Source organism: Oncorhynchus mykiss, chromosome 8 (genome assembly GCF_057628025.1).
Source record: "Oncorhynchus mykiss isolate SJ-2025 chromosome 8, ASM5762802v1, whole genome shotgun sequence".
In the NCBI taxonomy this organism is placed as follows: Eukaryota; Metazoa; Chordata; class Actinopteri; order Salmoniformes; family Salmonidae; genus Oncorhynchus; species Oncorhynchus mykiss.
This window is the reverse complement of record NC_143029.1, coordinates 69197155-69222877: the sequence shown is the minus strand read 5'-3', so window position 1 is coordinate 69222877 and position 25723 is coordinate 69197155. Positions and strand designations below refer to the sequence as shown.

The following is a 25723-nucleotide window of genomic DNA, read 5'->3' as shown; positions in this document are numbered from 1 at the left end:
CTATATATCCCTTTTCAGAAATGTTGGTAATTAGCTTTTTTGGTTTAAAGAACTTATGAAAGAGATGTGTTTTTCCCACATCTAATCGTGGAATGGGTTATTAAATGACAGACGTGTTTAACCCAGGGGAGAACGACTGCCCTCTCATTGAAGCCACATAAGTTCAAGGCCAACTGTGGTACTACAGGCATTGTTAGCAGAAAACAGGATCCCCCATTATAATGAAAGGGAAAATGGCGATATTCATGTTCAATCTTAGTATAAATAAAAAAAGCATTTTGGAAATAAACAAATCAAATCTAAAATGTTAGAGTAAATCTTTGATCTGGCAAACCAACGACTTCCACGGTTCCATAACACAGTACAAACATAAACAAACAGTTATAAATTAAATGTCTGCTTAGAGACTTAAGAGCGAATCACACAGCGCACACACTGGCTTCTCCCTCTACATAGATGCAAATACAACTGTAAAATAAAGAAGGGACTGAATACTAAATGCCAGTAACATTCAACCCATCAAAAGTAAATAGTAAACCGATATACCATCTAAACTAAAGGAAGGTCAACTTGAATGAAGAGGATAAATGTGCAAGGGCATTCGTCATGTCAAACAAAAACATGTCTTCACAGTCCAGCCATCCCCACTATCTGACATTTAGCTGGCTAATACCAGCCCCCTCTCAGTCGTGTTGGTGTCTTATTTTAGCCAAGCTGTTGTGGCACATTCCACAGGAGAATATAACACTGGGGACAGCAGGGAGGGAGGCCCTCCTCACCCAAACACACAGGTAGGGGAGGGGGAATACACCACATGGGATATTGAAGATATTAGAATAATCTATATCAGTGTTCGTCAATCTCTAGTCCATTGACCAGCACAGGCCCTTGGACGTTACAGACGGGCCTCTCAGATGGTAAACTAACATCTAAAAATCAACATTTCAAATGACTCTCACTACCTTTGGAAAACACAAAAGCTTCGTGTGTAAAGGGCAATGGTAAACCACGATGGTGACGGAGTCATATTGGCCAGTGTTCTTTCCATTAGGTGTTAAGAGAAAGGCATGTGTCTCAATGCAGTTTGGCTTCAACATTAGGCTAGTCTAAACCCAGCCTAGTCTAAAGCAGTGGTTCACAAACTTAAAAATAAATAAATAAATAAAGAAGATTTAAAGGAATTCAGTCTGGCTTTAAAATTACTCTTGAAAGTAGTATAAAGCACACTATATGGCTTCACACAGTTAGACTAGCTGTTAGAGCATTGGGCCAGTAACTGAAAAGGTTGCTAGTTCGAATCCCAGAGCCAACAAAGTGAAACATCTGCCGATGTGCCCATGAGCAATGCACTTAACCCTAATGGCTCTAGAATCGCCATTGAGAATGGCCGTGGCGCCACTTTCCAAGGGTGTCTCGGGAGTGGGGATATGCAAAAAAACAACACGTTTTCCAATTCACACATGCATCTAAAATAAGACAAATAGAAGCACCCATCAAATTATGAATAATTATTGTTACATATGGGTTTACATCATTATGACAGCTGGGGCCATAACCCCTTCCTCCAATGTTCCCATGTCAGACTGGGGCTAAAATCAGGAGCAGTTCATGGCAAAGTGTCACTCAAAGTCACTGTCTGTAACACCCCAAGCATCCAGTAAGATTTCCCAAAAGCCACCATCCATAACATCCCAAGCATGATGACCCGTTGCAACATGATGTCATTTGATAAGCATCAGTTTGTGATGCTTCTGCAAAAAGATATGCATCATGATGCATACGTTAATACATTGCATTCAATGCAAAAAAATGCATATCAAAATGTAAATTCATCAAGAATACTGGAGGCATAGATATACATCAAGGGTATTGATGCATAAGTCAATACATTGCATTCAAGGCAAAATTGGTGAAAAGACTGGCATAAACTCAGACAGATAGCTGTTCTCTCTATTCTCTAATCCCCTCTCTCCCGCCCTATCGCTCTTTCTACTTACTCTTCATCCACCCTCCTTCCCTTATTTCTCACTCCCTCCCTGCCCCTCCCCTCTCTCATTCCCCCTCCGCTCTTCAACCTCCACCTCTCAGACAGACAGACAGGGTTAAGTTCATGTTCACATACCGGCTCAGCCCTAACTCAAGCTATAGGGTTAGGGTTGAGGTGGGATGTGAACAAGAAGTTAAGGTTAAAGTTAAGGTTAGGATTCAGCCAAGTTGAGGAGGAGGATTATTTAAGATGATATTTGTAGAGGTAGGGTTTCAGATGTTTTCAGAGGATGTCCTAGCTTCAAGCGGAAGCTGGTTCCACTATTGGGGTGCCAGGACCGAGAACATCTTGGACTGGGCTGGGTGGGAGCTGCTCTCTCAAAGGAGTGGGATGGCCAAGAGACCTGAGGTGGCAGAATGGAGTGCTCGGGGAGTAGGGTTTGAGCATAGCTTGAAGGTAGGGAGGGGCAGTTCCTCTTGCTATTCCGTAGGTAAGTACCATGGTCTTGTAGTGGATGCGAGTGTACAAAGGAGTGGGTGTGACAAGAGAACTTGGGAAGGTGGAAAACCAGGCGGGCTGCAGTGTTCTGGATACGTTTTTTGTCCCTCCCCTCCTTGATAGCCACCTTTCATCGAGGATGCTCATGTGGATCAGAGTTTTGAAATCTGCCACACACCCTTTGAATCAGCTTTTGCTTTGTCAGAGAAAAACATGCACACGTTTAAAATCAATATGCTCTAAAATGTCTCTTTCAAAACTAACTGAATTTGTTTTGATCACTTTACACATTTATTTTGGGATCCACCCCTATAAAAGGACATTTGCCTGATGACATGCGAGTGGGGAAGTGCATTTCCATCCATGTTCACTCCTCGATTAACTTTGACCTTTTCCAAAAGAAGGCTAGAGAGGACGGATTAGAAAGGAAGCAGGTGAGCAAATCTAATTGAGAAAAGGCCAGGGTTAGGGAGATATATTATTATATTTGTTTGAACCTTTATTTAACAATGCAAGTCAGTTAAGAACCGGTTGAGCCGGGATGAGGACTTGAATCTAGGTTTAGATTGAAATCTAAATTGACATAACCCTAACCCAATTAACAATTATTAACACTACATGGCAGAAAGGTATGCCTCACTTGAAGCGGAGTTAAGGTGCTTTTGAGTGACATTGGCAAAACGGTTGAGGCTAGAAATACAATTCAAGTATGAGAACATTCAGCAGACGCTCCCGATGAACGCAAGCCTACACCTGACCATGTGAAATGAACTCTTCACAGTTCAAACTTGGTCCCACAGAGAACAAGGCCTTTCTTCCATAGAAAATCATCACCTACACTGCTTACATAAGCAGTTGATGATGCCCAGTGGACTGTGATATAGCTAGCTAACATACCCCATTGTGACCTTATAAGGATGCCCTGTGTTAATAGGTAGTGGCTTAATTCATCCTCAACATGGTCTCTCTCCCTGCAGTTACACAAAAACACTGTCTTCCATGTTCCATCCTCTGTAGAATGGTAAATTCTTAACGCAAAGACTTGAAACTCAGGGCATTGTTAAAGAGAGTCCCTTAAAGAGAGTAATTGAATTTCCTGTGATAAAATAATTGACTTAATTGGGGGTTGTAGGGGCCATTTCGAACGATTAAGAGGGTTGAATCTTCCCAAATTATACATGTGACCGGGGGACCGTCATGACCTGGCATATGAAATTTGAAGTCAATCGGCCCAAAAGCATGTTTGACCTCAATTGGACACAATGGTCTTGCAGTTCTAGAAACTATATACTGCAGTTCTAGAAACTATATATTTTATTATTATTTTTTATTTAACCCTTATTTTACCAGGTAAGTTGACTGAGAACATATTCTCATTTACAGCAACAACCTGGGGAATAGTTACAGGGGAGAGGGGGGGGTGAACAGGCCAATTGTAAACTGGGGATGTTTAGGTGACCGTGATAGTATGAAGACCAGATTAGGAATTTAGCCAGGACACCGGAATTAACACCCCTACTCTTACAATACATGCCATGAGATCTTTGGTGACCACAGAGAGTCAGGACACCCCGTTTAACGTCCCATCCAAAAGACAGCACCCTACACAGGGCAATGTCCCCAATCATTGGGATATTTTTTTAGACCAGAGGAAAGGGTGCCTCCTACTGGCTTTCCAACACCACTTCCAGCAGCATCTGGTCTCCCATCCAGGGACCAACACTACTTAGCTTCAGAAGCAAGCCAGCAGTGGGATGCAGGGTGGTATGCTGCTGGCAATACATCTGTATATGTCTGTCTGCCACATATGTTTTTGCACTGAATGCAATGTATTGACTCAAGCATCATGTCTCCTGATGCATCACCGACTGACATTTGATACCAGGCTGCCCTCTCCCTGAGACTCTGGATGGAGAGGCGCCACCGCCAGCCGGGCCACTGTCTATTTTCATATAGTTTAACGTTCCAAAATAGAGCAGCGACGATTCCACCGAGACTAGCCAATGTGGGCAAAGAATAACAGAGTTGGATTATCACCATGTTCAAGTTGAAGGACTATGAATTACCATTCTATTTATTCCAGAAAAAAAATGAGATCAATCTATATCTTGATTTAGTTAATAGTTAAAGTTAATAAGTCAAAACATGTTGGTTTACTGTTGTGTTTTTTATACAGTACTGGAAGTATATTTCATACTCACATTTGAAGAAGAAATAATATATCCAGAAATTGCCATATTTAATAATAATAATAATAATAATAATAATAATAATAATAATGTGGGTGCCTTCATCTGTCCTATTTCACATGTACAGATGTGTGAATTGGAAATGTGTTTTTTCCATATCCCACTCAGAGTAGGGTCACGGCCAGGGTCTCCACAATTACAGTTAATTGCCTTGCTCAAGGGCACATCAAATTTTTCACCTTGTTGGCTCTGGGAGTCAAACTAGTGCCCTTTCGGTTACTGGCCCAACGCTCTAACCGTTAGGCTATTTCTCATATCCTCACTGTATTTTTGTTGTTAAATTGTATTCCTACAATCTACAAATCTACATATTCACAAATGTATAACGCTCCAAGAAAACACCAATTTCTGCAGTCTTAGTTACACTCCCAATTGCCTGGCTACTGCTTCACTCAACACACTAATCCTCTCTACTTTAGGCGTTTTATGCGACTGAAACGAGAGCCCCCTGTCTTAAACCTGAGGGACACCAGTCATAAATACCTCAGCTGTCAGCAGCCCTGTATGTAGGTGCTGTGTTAATTACAAAATGAATGCTGTTTTTACTGTCCAGATAAACAGGGGGTCAGAGTGATGTCTACCTTACTGCACTAGTTACAAAATGGATGCTGTTGATACTGTACTACTATTGAATCAGTAGAGGATTCATTTAACTGCTCGGATAAGAAACATTTATTCTGACTGAGTCCGACTGATATTCCATGATTAATAATCCACCTTTTTCAATACATTTTAATATTTGGGAGATTAAGCAGATTGCGCTCTTCATTTCACCTGTCACATTATTTGACATTATGAAGCTTACCGTAGTTCCCCAGAACGGTTGAAACAGTCATGTTTGTTTGTAAATAGCACAACAGGAGAAAGCTGGAGCAGGAGAGTCCAGGTATGTATTGACAATGGTCACGTTTATGGAACGTTTATTGAATATCAAGTTTTTTTTGCTTCAATAGAGTGATCAAGGACGTGCAACTATAGTTTTCCTTCACAGAAAATACATTAGTGCAACACGTTCTGCAGAAAATAGCTTAATTGTGGTCATCAGATGACAACAGAACTGCAACACTATTTGGCTGGCAGCCACACAATTAAATTACCTTGCAAAGAAAAAGCAAGGTATTTTTTTCAGAAAAAAAATGCATGGGCATCATATTTCTAATCTTTATCATAGAATGTAGCCAGATACATTTCCAATTGTTTTGTTTAAAAGTGAATCTGGCATTTTACCGGAGAAAAGTAGGCTGGCTAGTGAGAAAAGCAGGCTGGCTACAGTGAGAAAAGCAGGATGGCTACAGTGAGAAAAGCTTCCCAAAAATGTTGACCAAGAAGAAACATACAAATAATGTGTCCTTCGTCTCTGTGTTTTATAAAAGTCCTTCAATTTGCAAGAGGCTGAATGTATCTCACCAGAGAAAGTATCCAAGCAAACGAAACAGTGCCCCTCTGTCTCAGTATGTGTAGTCAATCTATCTGATGCGGTCTGGTCAAAAAGAGAATGACATTGTTGCTGCTCGTGGCATTGAATGCAAGGGAAGCCAGCAAGCATTTGGCCTCTCTTGATAAAAAAGTAAAAAATAATAGCCAATCATTGTTGAGCTAAACTGAGTGAGTTCAGCTGTGAATGGTCCTGGCGCACCAAAAAAGGGAAGTTTGGATTTGGCTTCACACCAATCACATCAGAAGCCAAAAGTAATTGACAGAAAAAAACTTGAATTGCTGCATCTCGTTGTGTCGTTGTCCTCCTCAGCTAGCTAGCTAGCTAGCTAACCAAAATCATCCCTAACCTAAATTAGCCATGGTTGAAGATCTGGATTTGGACTTGTGGTTTTACTTAATTCTCTGTACTGGCCAATGATTGTAACAGTGATTCTGATCCAACCATAAATTCATACATTGTGCCCCTGGCCTGAGAGGATGGAAGCTAGATGTAGTATGCTAATGTTAATTAGCTGGCCTGGCGGATCATGAAAGGAAGTTAGGCTAGCGGGCAAGTGTTTTAGCTAGGTAGCCTAGGGAAACAAAAACTAAAAGCGTGTTTAGGCAACAAGAAAAATAATGGAATTGCCATCTCTCCACAAGTAGGGCGGGTCAACACGTTTTTTTTCTACTTGCATGCGTACACATCAGTGCCAGGGACAGCCGCATCATATTTAGCTTACGTTGTTTGGACTAAATCGTTTATGGTATCTTTTAGTTCTCACTGTATTAGACTAAGCATAGGCGATTAGATGATGTTGAAATAATGCTTGAATAGCGGAAACGGCACTTGTTTTCTTTGTGACTTGCGGTAACTCTGTGGTTCTAAATCCATAGTTGTTTAGTGGAAACATTCACTTGCTTGACCATGAATATATTTTGTGGACTTCACCAGACAGATGTTGCTCTCCGGTTTTGTAATGAAACAAAAAGGTGTGGTTAAATTTATTCTGCCACTGTCTTCTTGTCTCGACCTTAGGCCTGTACACACACACACGTTCAAAAGTTTGGGGTCACTTAGAAATGTCCTTGTTTTTGAAAGATAAGCACATTTTCTGTCCATTAAAATAACATCAAATTGATCAGAAATACAGTGTCGACATTGTTAATGTTGTAAATGACTATTGTAGCTGGAAATGGCAGATTTTTGTTTTATTTTGAATTTTACCCCCTTTTCTCCCCAATTTCATGGTATTGTTAGTAGTTACTATCTTGTCTCATCGCTACAACTCCCGTACGGGCTCGGGAGAGACGAAGGTCGAAAGCCATGCGTCCTCCGAAACACAACCCAACCAAGCCGCACTGCTTCTTTAACACAGCGTGCATCCAACCCGGAAGCCAGCCGCATCAATGTGTCAGGGGAAACACCGTGCACCTGGCGCACCAGCGCCACATTAGTCGCAGGTGCGCGATGAGACAAGGATATCCCTACCGGCCAAACCCTCCCTAACCCGGACGACGTTAGGCCAATTGTGTGTTGCCCCACAGACCTCCCGGTCGCGGCCGGCTGCAACAGAGCCTGGGCGCGAAACAAGAGTCTCTGGTGGCACATCTAGCACTGCAATGCAAGGCCCAGATTTTTTTTATGGAATATCTACATAGGCGTACAGAGGCCCATTATCAGCAACCATCACTCCTGTGTTCCAATGGCACATTGTGCTACCTAATCCAAGTTTATACTCTGGTTAGAGACAGTTTGCGCTGTTCTGTGAAGGGAGTAGTACACAGCGTTGTAACAGATCTTCAGTTTCTTGGCAATTTCTCACATGGAATAGCCTTCATTTCTCAGAACAAGGACAGACTGACGAGTTTCAGAAGAAAGTATTTTGTTTCTGGCCATTTTGAGCCTGTAATCAAACCCACAAATGTTGATGCTCCAGATACTCAACTAGTCTAAAGGTCAGTTTTATTGCTTTTTTAACGAGAACAACAGTTTTCAGCTGTGCTAACATAATTGCAAAAGGGTTTTCTAATAATCAATTAGCCTTTTAAAATGAGAAACTTGGATTAGCTAACACAATGTTCCATTGGAACACAGGAGTGATGGTTGCTGATAGGCGTACAGAGGCCCACTATGTAGATATTCCATTAACCCCCCCAAATAGCCATTTCCAGCAACAATGGTCATTAACAATGTCTAAACTGTATTTCTGATCAATTTGATGTTATTTTAAAATGGACAACATTTTGTTTCCTTTTCTTTCAAAATCAAGGACATTTCTAATTGACCCAAACTTTTGAAAGGTAGTGTGTGATCGAGATATATATATATATATATATATGAACTAACAGGTTACAGAGCAAACAACGCAATTATCACAACACATTAGGTTGTAATATACCTTTTTCCCCCCATGGCTAGTCTTCGCTGGTGATTTTACCCACACACTACTACTGGCTTTCTGCCTTGTTTGAGAAGTCAAAAGCCTTTGGATGAGTTATCTGTACAGCTGCCACTGCAGCTTGATTTCCTTGTGTTTTTTTTCTCCTCTCCGTTCAACATGCACTATCTTAGGGCTTGTGGCCCCTCATATACTATGCAGTTACACACTTTTATAGACACTTGAAGTAGTGTGATCATGCGAACCCAGACATTACCAGGCAGACATGGTGGCTCTGACTGGCGTCTTCCTGCCGCTAGCAGGTCCTGCTCCTTCCGCTTCTTACTCCTCCTCAGGCTGCCAAACCTCTTCATGGACACCAGCGGGTTAAAGCGATGGTTTCAACACCCAATATGAACCATGACCATCCGGGACGAGTCACAACTGTAGAACACCACTACCCAAAAGTGTGACGAAATAGCTACTCCGTCTGATCCATGTTATTAAATAGAATAAAACTACATGTGTTAAAGATTACAAGATCTGTGCCAAAATGAAATTAAAGATATGTCCGGAGAAGGGTCTTTCCCTACCAGTCAGGAGCTTATTGAAAGTCTCATGAGCAAGGCTACTCTTCCAGCTCTGGATGCCCTTGTGTTGGTCTTCTGGAAAGAGCTGAACCTTTCCTAGCAGGATGTGCTTTGGATTAGAGGGCCCTCTTCAGTCAATGGGCTATCTTAGATGAAGGTCTTCTTTATTCTCCTGAGTAGATCTGTTCTTCTGGTTAAGAGATGCCTCTTCTCCTTCCCATTGATGTGCCATCTGTCATTTAGACATGGTTGGTCTTCATGCTTGCATTTCTTGGAAAGTTAAGGATCTCTTCTGATATTTTCTTATTTCTGTAAGCTCATTCATTAAAATGTCTCAGTGAGTCCAGAAAGCTCTCAGGGTATTGGTGTCTATGGCAGCTCACAAGCAGGGAAAGAAAGATAGGACGTGTGGAAATTCTGTGTGAGACTAGGTCCAACACTCCCAAGTGATAATGCACAGCGTAGCACAGTTTAACACAGCACACACAGGCCCTCTTCCTCTCGCTCACTCGCTCTGCTGAATTTCACTCTGCTCCTCCTCTCACTCTGTTTTGGTTGGACTGTCTCTTGCTCTGCTCTATTTTGCTCCCCTCTCTGCAGAGCTCTAGTAGTGGCGTCAGGTGCAGCTGTGGGTGGCGTCTAAAATAATACGCATTTCAGCAGCCTATAAAAGGAGGCCAGCCTGGGAGGGACACACAAAGTAATTGGCTAAGTGTCTGCGTCCCCCTCAACTCCAACGAACACATTCAAATCACCACTCACATCTGTCTCGGTCTTCACGTGTACATACTCATAACACTATATCTAAATCAGGGAAAGGCTACTGGCATCCTACAAGCCCCCCTCTTGTAGGCCCGCGGATCTATTTCACACAAAAATAACAAGTTACAATAATAGAATACATGGTGTTATTTCTAAATGTTGTTGTGCATCAGCAGTCACTCAATTTGTCCATGTCAGCTAAATTGTTTTAGATTGGTAAGCAGTGGCGGAATAAGTATGCAACTGTCATACTCGAGTAAAAGTAAAGATACCAGATGGCACCGTTTTCTTGTTTTTTTATTTACAGAAAGCATGTGTGTGTTTAATGAGTCCGGCAGATCAGAGGCAGTAGGAATGACCGGGGATGTTCGGTTGATAAGTGAGTGAATATTGTCCTATTGTCCTGTCCTGCTAAGCATTCAAAATGTAACAAGTACTTTTGGGTATCAAGGGAAACGTATGGAGTAAAATACAATATTTTCTTAAGGAATGTAGTGAAGTAAAAGTAGTAAAATAAATAGTAAAGTACAGATACCCCCCAAAAAAACAACTTAAGTAGAACTTTAAAGTATTTTTACACCAAGTTAGTATAGCTATGTAAACGTTGTAAGCAATGTTGAAATACCGGCCGGGGGTGGGCCCATTGATCATCAACTATCATATTAAAAAAAACACAGCAAACATTTGCCTCCACCCTTTGGCAAAACGTGTACAATTGCAGTAAACTTGCTTTAAAACTGCAACATTTTCTCTACACCATGGCACAATGTGCACAATTGACTGAACTTGAAAACAGCGTTTTTTTTGTTTTTTTTTAAACCTTCACTGTCACAAGGGGGGCTGCTAAAATGTGGGAGGGGGGCACTGCAGCCCCCCTCATGATAAATTCAGTTTTATTTGTGACCCCCATCAAAGTTGCTCATCCCTGATCTATATAAAAACAAAAGGTGTCATAATAGTGCCTTCAGAAAGTATTCATACCGCTTGACTTATTTCACATTTTGTTCTTACAGCCTCAATTTAAATAGATGTTTCTCACCCATCTACACACAATACCCCATAATGACAAGGTGAAAACAGACATTTTTGCAAATGTATTGAAAATTAAAATACAGAAATATCTCATTTACTTTAGTACTCACAATAGTTTGTAGAAGCACCTTTGGAAGTGATTACAGCTGTGAGTCTTTCTGGATAAGTCTAAGAGCTTTCCACACCTAGATTGTGAAACATTTGTACATTATTCTTTAAGCTCGCTCAAATTAGTTGTTGATCATTGCTAGACAACCCTTTTTCCAAGTCTTTTCCAAGCAACTACAGCGTAGATTTGGTAGTTTTAGGTTGTCGTCTTGCTGAAAGGTGAATTCATCTCCCCATAACTGGTGGAAAGCAGACTGAAGCAGGTTTTCCTTCAGGATTTTGCCTGTGCTTAGCTCCATTCCATTTTTAAAAAAAATGTATCTGAAAAACTCCCCAGTCTTTCACAATTACAAGCATACCCATAACATGATGCAGCCACCACTATGCTTGAAAATATAGTGTGGTACTCAGTGATGTGTTGTATTGGATGTGCCCTAAACATCAATTTTGTTCTGAATACAAAGTGTTATTTGCTTTGCCACATTCTTTGCAGTATTACTTGTTTTGTCTTGTTGCAAACAAAATGATTGAGTATTTGTATTCTGTTCAGGCTTCCTTCCTTTTCACTCTGTCAATTAAGTTAGTATTGTGGAGTAACTAAAATGTTGATCCATCCTTAGTGAAATCCTGGAGCAGTTTCCAAGTGAATTAGGAAGGACGCCTGTATCGCTGTAGTGACTGGGTGTATTGATACACCAGCCAAAGTGTAATTAACAACTTCACCATTCTCAAAGGGATATTCAATGTCTGATTTTTTTTTACCCATCTACCAATATGTGCCCTCTGGTCTTTGTGGTTGAATCTGTGTTTGAAATTCACTGCTCGACAGAAAGACCTTGTATGTGTAGGGTACAGAGAGGAGGTAGTCAATCAAAATAATCATGTTAAACACTTTTATTGAGTCCATGCAACTTAAGTGACCTGTTAAGCAAATGTTTATTCCTGAACTTATTTAGGCTTGCCATAGCAAAATGGTTGAATAATAGACTCAAAACAATCCAGATTTTCATTTTTGATTCATTTGTTAAGGAAAAATTAAAAACAATTCTACTTTCACATTATGAGGTAGTGTGTGTAGGCCAGTGACACAAACACCCAAACGTAATCCATTTTCATTTCAGGCTGTAATACAACATGTGGAAAAAGTAAAGGGGTGTGAATACTTTGTGAAGGCTCTGTGTCTACTTCTAGTGGAACATTCTGTCTCACAGAGCGGCAGCTAGGTCAGTTCACTGTCCCAGTACTGTAGCGAACTCAGGAAGACTGACCTTTAAAAAGTGCTGATCCCAGCCCCAGATCACCTCAACCATCCTCAGCTGACTGAAGGGACGCCCCAAGGTCTTTCCCTGGTTTGGCCTGGCGCCGGTGGAGTCATCTGATCAGATGGGTGCCACACACCCTGTGATGACCCAGTTAGTTATGACTCTGACTGGCTTCTACACTACCCCAGATCCATTAAAATGGTTATGCAACCGATCAGCCCGAACAAGTCAAACAGTTCAGCAGAGCATGAATGTGGAGATGCAGTCAAGTGTTAACTTTGACCTGCTCCTATGACACCTCAATTGTTTTTACGCTGGGGAGGGGGGAGAAAGAGTACAAATAGCTTATTATATTATAAAACCCAAAAGTCAGTAGATGCCATGCATTTAAGCCCCTGTAGAAAATATAGAATTCTTGACATCCAAGCCCCAAACAATTTCTTATAAAGTGATGGATGGAAGAGAGCAATAAATTAACAGGGCATAGCACACTCTTGTGGCAACTGATGCTCGATAACAACAATAGTTTAAATACACCATGAACCTCCAAGAGTCGTGGCCCCAGTCACTGTATGAGTTTCAGTACTGTTGGTGACCCATATTAATCTTCAGGAGAAAACACAGCTTGCCCCAAGCTAAGGCCTGGCCCCAGATTTAATTTTCTGTTATATGCTGCCAAACAAGACTTCATAGGAACTGGGAAGAATGGGTGAACACCAGCCAGGGAAAGTGACTCCCCTTTTAGGTGTTTTAACCAAAGTATTTCTATGCACAACAGACTGATTTTAATTAGACCATTAACTATACAAGTACTGAGACTGAAGAGCTTAAGTCCTTCGGTTACCTCTGCACTCTGGCCATTTGACAAGGAAGCTACTCTCTACTACTTAACAAATCACTTCCAACCAGTCATTATTTTGGTAACAGTTAACTTCAAACCTAAAGTCATAAAGGCTACATAACACTGTCATAATCATAACACTGGTTTAAACAGTCATGACTGTTCAATTCTTTTTAATTAAATCTACAGTTTCCTTTAGTACTGTAGCTGTCGTCCAAGGCCTTTCTAATGTTTTAAAGAGTAAATACTAATCAACATTACTACCAGGGTGGCGTGTTGACTCTTAACTCTGGTGGTCACATGCAATAGTATCATTCACAATGTAAGTTTGTCCTAATAATTCACAATTCTATGGAGATTAGCTAGAAAAACATGTGCTTGGACTAGTTCAATGAATCCCAGAGGCCAGCAAGACAATATGACATTCTGGCTTTAGAGGCCACCCATGAAAGTCAGAAAACATAAGCTAAACAAAGCCCTCTATGTTGTCACTTTTTATTTTAACCCCAAAAGGAAGTTGTTGACACTGATAAGAGTCTAAATAAGGAAGGAAGCACATCTGTCTGCAGTCCTTGAATAATACTGTATGGCCCTCTCTAAGCTTAAGACCCAGAATGGTCTTGGTCACAATGGGTCACTGAGCTCTCAGGACATGGCAATAAGATGGTGAGGTTTGCATTGTTTTTGCTTTCCAGAAGGCGACTGCTGCCCCCTACAGCTCTTGCAGGGCTTTTTAGCACTAATGCGCTAGGACTGTCTAGGGCCATTTTCTTTTGATGAGCCATCTGTGTTTGCTATGGTATTTATTCCATATTATTACAGTGTGTCTGCACATAATTCAGTCATTGATAATTCTGTCAAAATCAAAGTCTAAGACCACAATAATGCTGATAACTTCCTGCCTTGAGGTTTGTCAGCAAATACAGGAAACAGTCGGCTCTTTGAAATACATTTCTTTGTATTACCTTTCCTGGTCCTAGAAAAGAGCTTGATGCTAGAGTTGGATGATGAGTTGGGCGAAGAGCGGAATATACCACTGAAGCTGAGGCAAAGGGGGGATTTGGGCGGTGAGGGGACCTGGTGGGTGGAGAGGTAGGGGGAAATGGTTCTGGATGAGCCAGGGCTGATCCGGGACTGGGAGTGGGCAGGGGCAGCCATGGGACTGGAGGGTTGGCTGACACCGGCAGGACCACCCCTCACAAAGAGTCCTTTAGTTGGGCTGACAGAGTGGCTGCAGACCTCTCCCTGAGATAGAAGAGAGGGGAAGGTAATTAATTGACATACACTCATGCAAATACCTTGTTTGTTTATGCACGATGTGTCACTATACAGTTAAGCAGAATGATATATTGACACCTGGGAATATTGTGACAGAGGCTTTGTGGACTGTAGTCAAAGAAACCACAAGTCCACATTAGCATAAAATAAAAATGTTTCACCTCACTATTTCAATTTGTTTGATTTATAATGTGGAATATATAAGGCTTGACAGTCTGTAGGAGATGCCCACGGCATCGGTGAAGTCACTTCTCTTTGTCTGAGATATGAAACCATGTGACCTATCACATTACCCCGTGGAACTGCATGCGTACAATAGTACCACCCAGTGTTGGGGAAGCTACTCTGAAAATAAAGTTTACCAAGCTACCGATTATTTCACACTGGAAGAAGTTAAGCTACTATTAGAAAAAAACAGTTTATTTAAAGTTACTTTGGAAACGTAGCTCATCACTAAACTACTTTGTGAAAAATTATCATATGTAATTCTGAAAATGTCAAGACTACAAATTGCAAGAACTGTTCACTTTGGGGTCATAAGTTAACAGAATGTGTAATTTAGCCTTTTGAACACAAAAACAGTTTCAAGTAGGAACGAGGCAGGTCTGGTTCCAAAAAAGGAAATTGCCTACTTCACCCATATTAAATTTTTTTGCAAAAAAAGTAGTGTGCAGTTCCAGTAGTTAGCTATACTTTTTTTGCAGTGAACTGAAAACACTACCTAGATTTGAATTTAGTTAAACTACCACGAAGCTACTGCAAAATGTAGTTAAATTACTAGTTGAACTAGAGTTCACTACTCCCCAAGCATCACAAGGAAGTATCATGTTGTGAGCTCTATCCAGCCAATAACACCATTGGCTGGTTTTAGGGGTCGATAAGGCCAGATGGCAAATTACAGAGCACCTGGGGGTGACACAGGATTCCTCACAATGCCCTGACTACCCAGGTCCAGAGATGTTTACAGGGGTTGAACCCAAAATAAAAAACATCATACTGTGGCACTTCCTGATATTTTGAAAGTTCTGTAACTTGAAAACTGATTGCTGACACGAAAAACATTTTAGGGTTGCATCAGAGGACTAATGAAACAAATACCAAAATATAGTTGGAGTGGTATTTTCCTTTAAGTCGATCTAAGATTGATTGTCTGCAGGGACCAGTTTACTTTTATTTATTTTTTCCCACGGTAGAGGTTATGACCATTATGCTTTTAGGGATTATTATGTATTAAACTGCAAAAAATGTTTTACCCCTTTTTCATGGTATCCAATTTGTAGTTAGTCTTGTCTCATCGTTGCAACTCCCGTACGAACTCGGGAGAGGCGAAGGTCGAGAGGGTAACGTCCTCCGAAAAACACAACACAACCAACCGCACTGCTTCTTGACACAATGCCCACTTAACCTGGAAGCCAGCCGCACCAATGTGTTGGGGGAAACGCGTACACCTGACAACCTTGTCAAAGCGCCACTCGGGGGCCCCCATTAAACTTCAAAGTTTTACCTATTCCAGTGCTTTTCAATTATTTTTTGTATTTAAAAAAAATCCTATATGATGGAACTCCGTTGCAGTGACCAAGAACATTAACCCCTGTGTTCAATAGTATTACAGATGACTGTAGGACACCATCTAGCTTACAGTGGACTGCCTATCTGGGAAACAGGTTAAAGCCTTGCTTTGTGTTGTGGGTAAATGTGCTAAAGATTGAGAAGGAGCTCCGTCAAACATGTCTGAAGGGGAAACACAGAGTAAGGCTGCCTAATTTTAAGCCGTACCTGGCGGTCAGTGAAAAAGCAGTGCAACAACCTGTGTTGCAAAAAAATATATGGGTAAAAGTGGGAGGCTGAAAATTAGAAAATGTCATACACTTATACAGTGGGGCAAAAAAAGTATTTAGTCAGCCACCAATTGTGAAAGTTCTCCCACTTCAAAAGATGAGGCCTGTAATATTTCATCATAGGTACACTTCAACTATGACAGACAAAATTAGGGGGAAAAAAATCCAGAAAATCACATTGTAGGATTTTTAAATGAATTTATTTGCAAATTATGGTGGAAAATAAGTATTTGGTCACCTACAAACAAGCAAGATGTCTGGCTCTCACAGACCTGTAACTTCTTCTTTAAGAGGCTCTTCTGTCCTCCACTCGTTACCTGTATTAATGGCACCTGTTTGAACTTGTTATCAGTATAAAAGACACCTGTCCACAACCTCAAACAGTCACACTCCAAACTCCACTATGGCCAAGACCAAAGAGTTGTCAAAGGACACCAGAAACAAAATTGTAGACCTGCACCAGGCTGGGAAGACTGAATCTGCAATAGGTAAGCAGCTTGGTTTGAAGAAATCAACTGTGGGAGCAATTATTAGGAAATGGAAGACATACAAGACCACTGATAATCTCCCTCGATCTGGGGATCCATGCAAGATCTCACACCGTGGGGTCAAAATAATCACAAGAACGGTGAGCAAAAATCCCAGAACCACACCGGGGGACCTAGTGAATGACCTGCAGAGAGCTGGGACCAAAGTAACAAAGCCTACCATCAGTAACACACTACGCCGCCAGGGACTCAAAATCCTGCAGTGCCAGCAGACGTGTCCCCCTGCTTAAGCCAGTACATGTCCAGGCCCGTCTGAAGTTTGCTAGAGAGCATTTGGATGATCTAGAAGAAGATTGGGAGAATGTCATATGGTCAGATGAAACCAAAATATAACTCTTTGGTAAAAACTCAACTCGACATGTTTGGAGGACAAAGAATGCTGGGTTGCATCCAAAGAACACCATACCTACTGTGAAGCATGGGGGTGGAAACATCATGCTTTGGGGCTGTTTTTCTGCAAAGGGACCAGGACGACTGATCCGTGTAAAGGAAAGAATGAATGGGGCCATGTATCGTGAGATTTTGAGTGAAAACCTCCTTCCATCAGCAAGGGCATTGAAGATGAAACATGGCTGGGTCTTTCAGCATGACAATGATCCCAAACACACCGCCCGGGAAACGAAGGAGTGGCTTCGTAAGAAGCATTTCAAGGTCCTGGAGTGGCCTAGCCAGTCTCCAGATCTCAACCCCATAGAAAATCTTTGGAGGGAGTTGAAAGTCCGTGTTGCCCAGCAACAGCCCCAAAACATCACTGCTCTAGAGGAGATCTGCATGGAGGAATGGGCCAAAATACCAGCAACAGTGTGTGAAAACATTGTGAAGACTTACAGAAAACGTTTGACCTCTTATATACCCTTTGTTGGCAATGACAAAGTATTGAGATAAACGTTTGTTATTGACCAAATACTTATTTTCCACCATCATTTGCAAATAAATTCATAAAAAATCCTACAATGTTATTTTCTGGATGTTTTTTGTCATTTTGTCTGTCATAGTTGAAGTGTACCTATGATGAAAATTACAGGCCTCTCATCTTTTTAAGTGGGAGAACTTGCACAATTGGTGGCTGACTAAATACTTTTTTGCCCCACTAAGTTAAAGCCTATTGGGGATTGTGCTACTATATATTAATAAGTGAATGCGAAAATGTTGTGATAAAACACTAGCAGTGTTTTTAGATGAAACAGTAAAATATTGCAGAGAAGTGTTTAGGTGACAGAAAACAGGCTACGAACTCAAAGTATTGCCAAGAGCAAATTACAACCACGCCTAGTGCATTTGGGAGAAGTATCTCTAAACATTCCTTATTGGTCCAGATATACTGGTACTGTACAACATATCACCAAATCAGTCCTGAGCTTCTAATTTCCTTTCCACAATGTTTGAGCATGATATTAGCTTAAGACTGGCCCTACTCTACAGACATTTATGTTTGGCCAATCCTGTAACAGATCTGAGAGAGACAGCACACACACCCTACTTCTCTGTTTGCCAACAAACGTTCTTATTGCACAACAACGCGTTTAGGCAAGCTAGTCAGATTGGAGTTTTATCAACAAATCTATCAGCTAGTTCAAAACATGAGGAAAGACCGGTGGTTCAAGTTAAGTTAATGGTCACATGCACAAGTGAAATGCCTTTCTTGCAAGCGCTAATTCACTACAAACAATTGAAAAAAAAATATCAAGAAGGAATCAAATCCTATAATTCAGAGAAAAAGACTGAGGTTGTTGGGAAAATAACTACTGAAGGCACTTAAAGACAGAGAAGGAAGAGAAGCTTGCTTTGTAGAAAAGCATGATAGAAGTGAGAAAAAGCAAAACAAAACCGCTACCAACTCAAAACCAAAGACGACACATATAGTAAGAGATTGCACAACCAAGAAGTTGTCTAAACATCTCTGTAGGGCCGACCCCAATTAGACAACTGGTCGATTGTTTGGTCTTCAGGTTGTTGGTCAACCGAGATTGTGTTACTGCTCAACTAAAACTTACATATAACCTGTTTTTGCTTTGTCATTATGGAGGTATTGACTGTAGATTGATGAGGGGAGAAAAGTGATTTAACACATTTTAGAATAACGCTGTAATGTAACAAAATGTGAAGAAAGTCAAGGGGTCTGAAAACTTTCTGAATGCACTTTACACACAACCAGTCAAAAGTTTGGACACATATTTTATAGTTGAGATTCTTCCAAGTAGCCACCCTGTCTTGATGACCGCTTTGCACACTCTTGGCATTTTCTCAACCAGCTCATAAAGTAGTCACCTGGAATGCATTTTCAATTAACAGGTGTACCTTGATAAAAAGTACATTTGTAAATCTTTAATGCATTTGAGCCAATCAGTTGTGTTGTGACAAGGTGGGGGGGTATACAGAAGATTACTTATTTGAGCTGTTCTTGCCAAATAGGGCTAAGAGAAACGACAATCCATCATTACTTTAAGACATGAAGGTCACTCAATGCAGAACATTAAGAACTTTGCACTTGAAGAAATATTCAGTCGCAAAAACCATCAAGAGCTATGATGAAACTGGCTCTCATGAGGACCGCCACAGGAAAGGAAGACATAGAGTTACCTCTGCTGCAGAGGATAAGTTCAATAGAGTTACCAGCCTCAGAAATTGCAGCCCAAATACATGCTTCAGAGTTCAAGTAACAGACACATCTCAACATCAACTGTTCAGAGGAGATTGCATGAATCAGGCCTTCATGGACGAATTGCTGCAAAGAAACCACTACTAAAAGGACACCAAAAGAAGACTTGCTTGGGACAAGAAACACAAGCAATGGACGTTAGACCGGTGGAAATCTGTCCTTTGGTCTGAGGAGTCAAAATGCGATTTTTGGTTCCAACCGCTGTGTCTTTGTGAGACGCCGAGTAAGTAAACGGATGATCTCTGCATGTGTGGTTCCCACAGTGAAGCATGGAGGTGGTGGTGTGATGGTGCTTTGCTGGTGACACAGTCTGTCATTTATTTAGAATTCAAGGCACACTTACAGTTGAAGTCGGAAGCTTACTTACACAATCAGATCAAAGTTTGTCACGTGCGCCGAATACAACAGGTGTAGACCTTACAGTGAAATGCTTACTTACAGGCTCTAACCAATAGTGCAAAAAAATAAGTATTAGGTGAACAATAGGTAAGTAAAAAAATAAAACTACAGTAAAAAGACAGGCTATATAGAGTAGCGAGGCTTTATACAGTAGTGAGGCTACATACAGACACTGGTTAGTCAGGCTGATTGAGGTACTATGCACATGTAGATATGGTTAAAGTGATTATGCATATATGATAAACAGAGAGTAGCAGCAGTATAAAAAGGGGGGGGGGGGGTCACAATGCAAATAGTCCGGATAGCCATTTGATTACCTGTTCAGAAGTCTTGGCTAAATGCCTTAGCCAAATACATTTAAACTCAGTTTTTCACAATTCCTGACATTTAATCCTAGTAAATATTCCCTGTCTAAGGTCAGTTAGGATCTCCACTTTATTTTAAGAACGTGAAATGTCAGAATAATAGTAGAGAGAATGATGTATTTCTTTCATCACATTCCCAGTGGGTCAGAAGTTTACATACACTAATTTAGTATTTGCTAGCATTGCCTTTAAATTGTTTAACTTGGGTCAAATGTTTCGGGTAGCCTTCCACAAGCTTCCCACAATAAGTTGGGTGAATTTTGGCCCATTCCTACTGACAGAGCTGGTGTAACTGAGTCGGGTTTGTAGGCCTCCTTGCTCGCACACGCTTTTTCAGTTCTGCCCACAAATCGTCTATTGGATTGAGGTCAGTGCTTGTGATGGCCACTCCAATACCTTGACTTTGTTGTCCTTAAGCCATTTTACCACAACTTTGGAAGTATGCTTGGGGTCATTCTCCATTTGGAAGACACATTTTCGACCAAGCTTTAACTTCCTGACTCAGGTCTTGAGATGTTGCTTCAATATATCCACATAATTTTCCTTTCTCATGATGCCATCTATGTTGTGAAGAGCCCGGATCTCAATCCCATTGAGCACGTCAGGGACCTGTTGGATCGGAGGGTGAGGGCTAGGGCCATTCCCCCCAGAAATGTCCGGGAAATTGCAGGTGCCTTGGTGGAAGAGTGGGGTATAATCTCACAGCAAGAGCTGGCAAATCTAGTGCAGTCCATGAGGAGATGCACTGCAGTACTTATTGCAGCTGGTGGCCACACCAGATACTGACTATTACTTTTTGAACCCCCCTTTGTTCAGGGACAGATTATTCCATTTCTGTTAGTCACCTGACTGTGGAACTTGTTCAGTTTATGTCTCAGTTGAATGTTATGTTCATACAAATATTTACACATGTTAAGTTTGCTGAAAATAAGGACGTTGACAGTGAGGACGTTTCTTTTTTTGCTGAGTTTAGAAGTAGGCCTATAGGCTACCTGGCCTGCGCACAGATGTGCCCATTTGAGGATGTGCCCATTTGGGGATCTGATTGGCTTAACTCATCACAACTAATAACTTGTGGAGCTTCCCAATGTTATATTTCTTCACCTGAAACAGCAAGCAAACAAAGTCTGTTTTTACATCCATTGAGAATTACAATAGTTCAAAGTATTTGAAAGATCTTTCCAGCTGTCTCCCTTTTGATAACCACTCAGCATGAAAGTTAAAAATGTCAAGCTCTGATCCAGTGGAAACGTCATAAAATAGGCTTCTTATCAGTGCTTGACTTGGACTGAAATAGGTTCTGGTACTCATTTTGGGTGAAGGTACTGTTTATATTTAGGTGCAGGAGCTCTACAATACTTTTGAGCTAATATTCTATAAGTGGAATAGGAGCTCAAGCAGTAGAACATTTGAGGTGCTGGATAGAGATGTGATTAACCACATGACAATGATTGAGATATGAAGACGTTATTGTAAATTTAATGAAACAGTTTCACGAAGATGTGCTTATCAAAACCTTAACTGGCACACAGATCGGTAGAAATTAAAATAAATTGGCATTCCACATGAGAAAGGTTGCAGACTCCTCGTGTAGCCTATTACCGGCAACTTCAGGAGAGTAATGGCAGAATCTGCAAAAGCCAGTAGGAGCGTTAAGAGAATAGTTGGTTCAGGTTAAGTTTTTTTCTTCTGATTATCTAGATCTCTGGTGCCCTCGAGGAATCAAACTGTAAGCTTAAAGGATCAGACAAGCTCAATGCATAGATTTTATTAAAACATAGGGTGTCCATATATGGAGAAAATCCATTTAAACATTTTGAGCAATAGATTGGTCGGGAAAAAAAACGACTTTCAGGAGACCAAGATTTTAATTAGCCGGGATAGCCCTACATTGCTGATAACCAGTCTTTGAAACTTAGCACGCTTTCTACTATTTTAAAACACCCATGTCTCAGTAGAATGCTGAGCTCCTGCTACTGAGCAGAGCAACCTTCATTAAGTCCAGAGAGATCACTTCGTCCACTGTCATGTGACATCGTGACATCCATTTCCACAGGACATCAGAAGTCTACCCACCCAACTAGAAGTACCATCAGAGGGCTCCAGAACAATGTCTATCACACTGCCTGTGTCCAAACACAGTGCTCAGATAACTTAAAACCATTCAATAGAGTCCAGTGCAGCAGTTTTTATTTCAATATCAAATAATTTCTGGGTAACAATTAAACACCTTACTGTGATTAATTGAAAACAAACTGAAGAAAGAAAAACAAAGAGCAATTTCTCAAGCAAGAATTTGATCACTGTTTGGAAGTGTTCTGAATGGAGGGGAAAACTATGTTGTTGGCAGAGAGGTTTAGAACTCTTTCTTAATTGGTCTATTGACTAATTTACCATCTGCTGATGTCAACAGGCAGGCCAGAACTCCATCCCACCAAAACAGGCTGAAATTTCAAACAAATCTTACACTAAAGGGGCATTATGATAATTTCACAATTTCACAGTATTATTCCAACATCATAGTGTGGAAATATATATAAAGCACAGGAACCTCATGTTTTGGACCACACTGGGCCTTTAAAATTAAGGGTAAAGGTGAGAAGCGCAATGCTGTCGGTCAAGAACAACTTAATTGTGTGTAACCACGAGTATGAAGAAAATACCATTTACATTTGGATAGCCATCCTTGCCCGAGCCTCCAGACTTGCCGTCCAGTATGGGGAAGGCGAAAGCACTTACGTCCTGCAGACAGAGAAGGCTTTTAGCCAATTTTGACAAGAAAAATGGACTATCGATGTTACATCCAGAGAGTGATTGACTGGACCAAAATGTAATTTCCGGCTTTAGGTGCAATCTGCTTCCGGCGAGACATGTTAAGCTCTGAAAGAGGAGAAACGTGTTAAACCACTACTGGGGCATGGCATTACCAGGAAATACATTTACCCTAGCTTTCCGTATAGACCTACTGTATAACTTTCAAGTTCTGCAAGTCAATCATGTTTAAAAAGGAGAAAAGGCAATAATTCATAGCAATAAACAAATGTGGTTGCGTGGAAAAGCAGATGTGTCTACACATCTAGAGGCATTTTTAATCCATGCATTACTCCTGGGAGGGATCTATTGGATGCCATCCAAAGAAGACCAATGAGGTGCAGCAACATGAATGTAACAGCAGTCAGCACCGACAGTAATAATTCACTGTCATTCAAATAACTTAGGGCCCATTTGCTCTGCAGATGTTGGGGCATTTTCTTAATATAGAAAATGCAAGCTTAGATAATGCACATAGTATAAATATATCAGATATTGTCTAGGGAAACAAAGAAAACCCATAATGATGCTAGCCTGGTTTAACAAGACTGTACACAGTGCTCACTGCTCACCATTGTTTCAGGTTAAACACGCTGATATGATGCCAATGCGATCAGTGACTTGGTTCATTTGAGCAGAGAGGACATGATGCAAGGGGAAACCAGAATAATACTCTGAAATCCAATAAAATCAGGACTTTCTCTCTAGCTTCTTTGTTGCCCCTAGTTACAGTGCAGGGACACAATGCATCATGACTCAGTGGTTTAGAGTAGACCAGAGCAGTGTGTTTCCAGCTGTTTCCCCAGCTTCCTCTTTATTCTCACACAAAAACATCAAATAACTTATTGCCCATAAGCCAACTAGATTGGAAATAATTGTTCTAAACAGTAACTGATTATAACAATAACTGAATAACAGTAACGGAATAACAATGCTGGTGCATTTAAGGAATGAATCAAGCCCTGATTAGACCTCAGTGGTATTTGGATTGTGTAACTAGACCAGTACAGGATGAGTTTTAAGTCTGAGTATGGGATGGGCTTCAGGTCTTTGACATGATTTCAATGCATCATATGTTGATTGTGGTATTGATGATGAAAATGATGATGGCATATTGCATTGAAATTTAGATGTGAATAGACATGAACATTTCACCCCCAAAATCAAGCGAATGGCTGATGTTGAGTCCATGTTTTGAAGACTTGATGCTGGGGCGGCAGGTAGCCTAGTGGTTGAGCGTTTGGACTAGTAACCGAAAGGTTGCAAGATCGAATCCCTGAGATGACAAGGTAAAAATGTGTTGTTCTGCCCCTGAACAGGCAGTTAACCCACAGTTCCTAGGCCGTCATTGAAAATAAGAATGTGTTCTTAACTGACTTGTCGAGTAAAGGTAAATAAAAAGGTTTAAAAAAATGATTAAAAAAAAAAAGTTCAGGTTTGTGAAAAGAATCTGTCAAAAAAGGCAACCGGAACAATATTGTTTTTGATTATGATGTCATTACAAAAAACACATACATACATATACATATATAAAAACATGACCTCAACTGTGAGGTCTAGACGCTGTGAATTGGAAAAGATGCCCGGGTGATTGATGTAACAATGCGGACACACGAACATACTTGAAAGTTACATTTTTTGCAACATTACAAACACAGATCATGCAGTTCACTGCGATAATCACACACACAAGCTACTCTTTCCACAATGCCACGTCAACAAACACCTGTAGGTGTCAAACAACAGACTATAATTTACGAACTTACTGGCATATTTAGGCGTAGTGTTCTCTTTTTCTTCGAGGTTTTCATATCCTTCTTGTTGGACTCCATCACGGTGCTTCCCATTTTCAGACGAATTACCCTGTTTTCTTTGTTTTTAACGAGTTTGAGTAAATTGCGTGATATTATACCATACGTCTTTATCTGAAAACGAAGTTGTAAGTCAACGTTCTTTAGAAGAAACTAGTTAATTTACCAGGAAGTATAGCCTACCGACGCATTACAGACAAGGGGTGTGTTCACATCAAGAAGACTGAGCGCGCTGCTTTTCACTAACATATGTCAGTAAAGCATGGCTTCATTATTGGTTCCTATTTCCTTGACTCCTTCCCTAGATCCTAACTCCGACCTTTTCCATTTCCTCCACAAATATAAACATTGATTAATAAAGCAGAGCACAGCAACACATTTTATTCAAAGGGATATGTTAGGGGTGGGGGACGACGACGACGACTTTCACTGGCTGACCATTTCAGATCTCCAAACTCAGAAAGGAATAGGAAACGGGACAATGATTGAAATGGAACACATACACACGTTCTTTCTTTCTTACATGCAGTGTGTGCGTTAACGTGAGCAAAACAAGTAGCCTCCAGTTGGATATTTTGCTGCTATTCTTTGAACAGCAAGGCAGATCTCAAGGCAGATATTTTGCTGCCATTCTTTCTCCGTCAGTCCATCTGTTGCATGTACGTAGAATAGATGATGCATGAGTCCCCCCTTATTGATAGAATGCATTTTTTGCCCTCGATTACGTTTTTGCTCTCTCCAACAGCTCTCGTTTCAGTTCGTTTATACATTTAAACATGGACCTAATTAATGACAGGCCATACTTTTATAGATTATATTTTTTAACCGATGTCTTCAGTTGTTAAATAATAATTATGAATGTAATATTAACAAAATGTGTATGTTGAT

At 40.8% G+C, this 25723-nt stretch overlaps 1 protein-coding gene across 17 annotated transcripts in view; it reads right to left on the bottom strand.

Moving 5' to 3' along the window:
* LOC110530403 (5'-AMP-activated protein kinase subunit gamma-2) overlaps window positions 1-25129 on the bottom strand; it is a 38276-nt gene extending 13147 nt beyond the window's left edge. For 5 of the 17 annotated variants that reach the window (XR_002474524.3, XR_005052936.2, XR_002474523.3 and 2 more), the window contains exons 1-3: window positions 24791-25086; window positions 22884-22955; window positions 14092-14371 (exon numbers count right to left, since the gene is read on the bottom strand). Coding sequence is in view for 8 of the 17 variants with exons in the window: in XM_021613421.3 (XP_021469096.2) it covers window positions 14092-14371; window positions 22884-22955; window positions 24791-24871 (433 nt within the window). In the remaining 9 variants the exon portion in view is untranslated. Of the gene's footprint in view, window positions 1-8808; window positions 9764-14091; window positions 14372-16950; window positions 17073-22876; window positions 22956-24790 lie in introns of those variants that run through there. The other 12 variants (XR_016482575.1, XR_016482576.1, XR_016482574.1 and 9 more) reach the window with 7 other exon arrangements.
* Window positions 25130-25723: the final 594 nt, after the last annotated feature.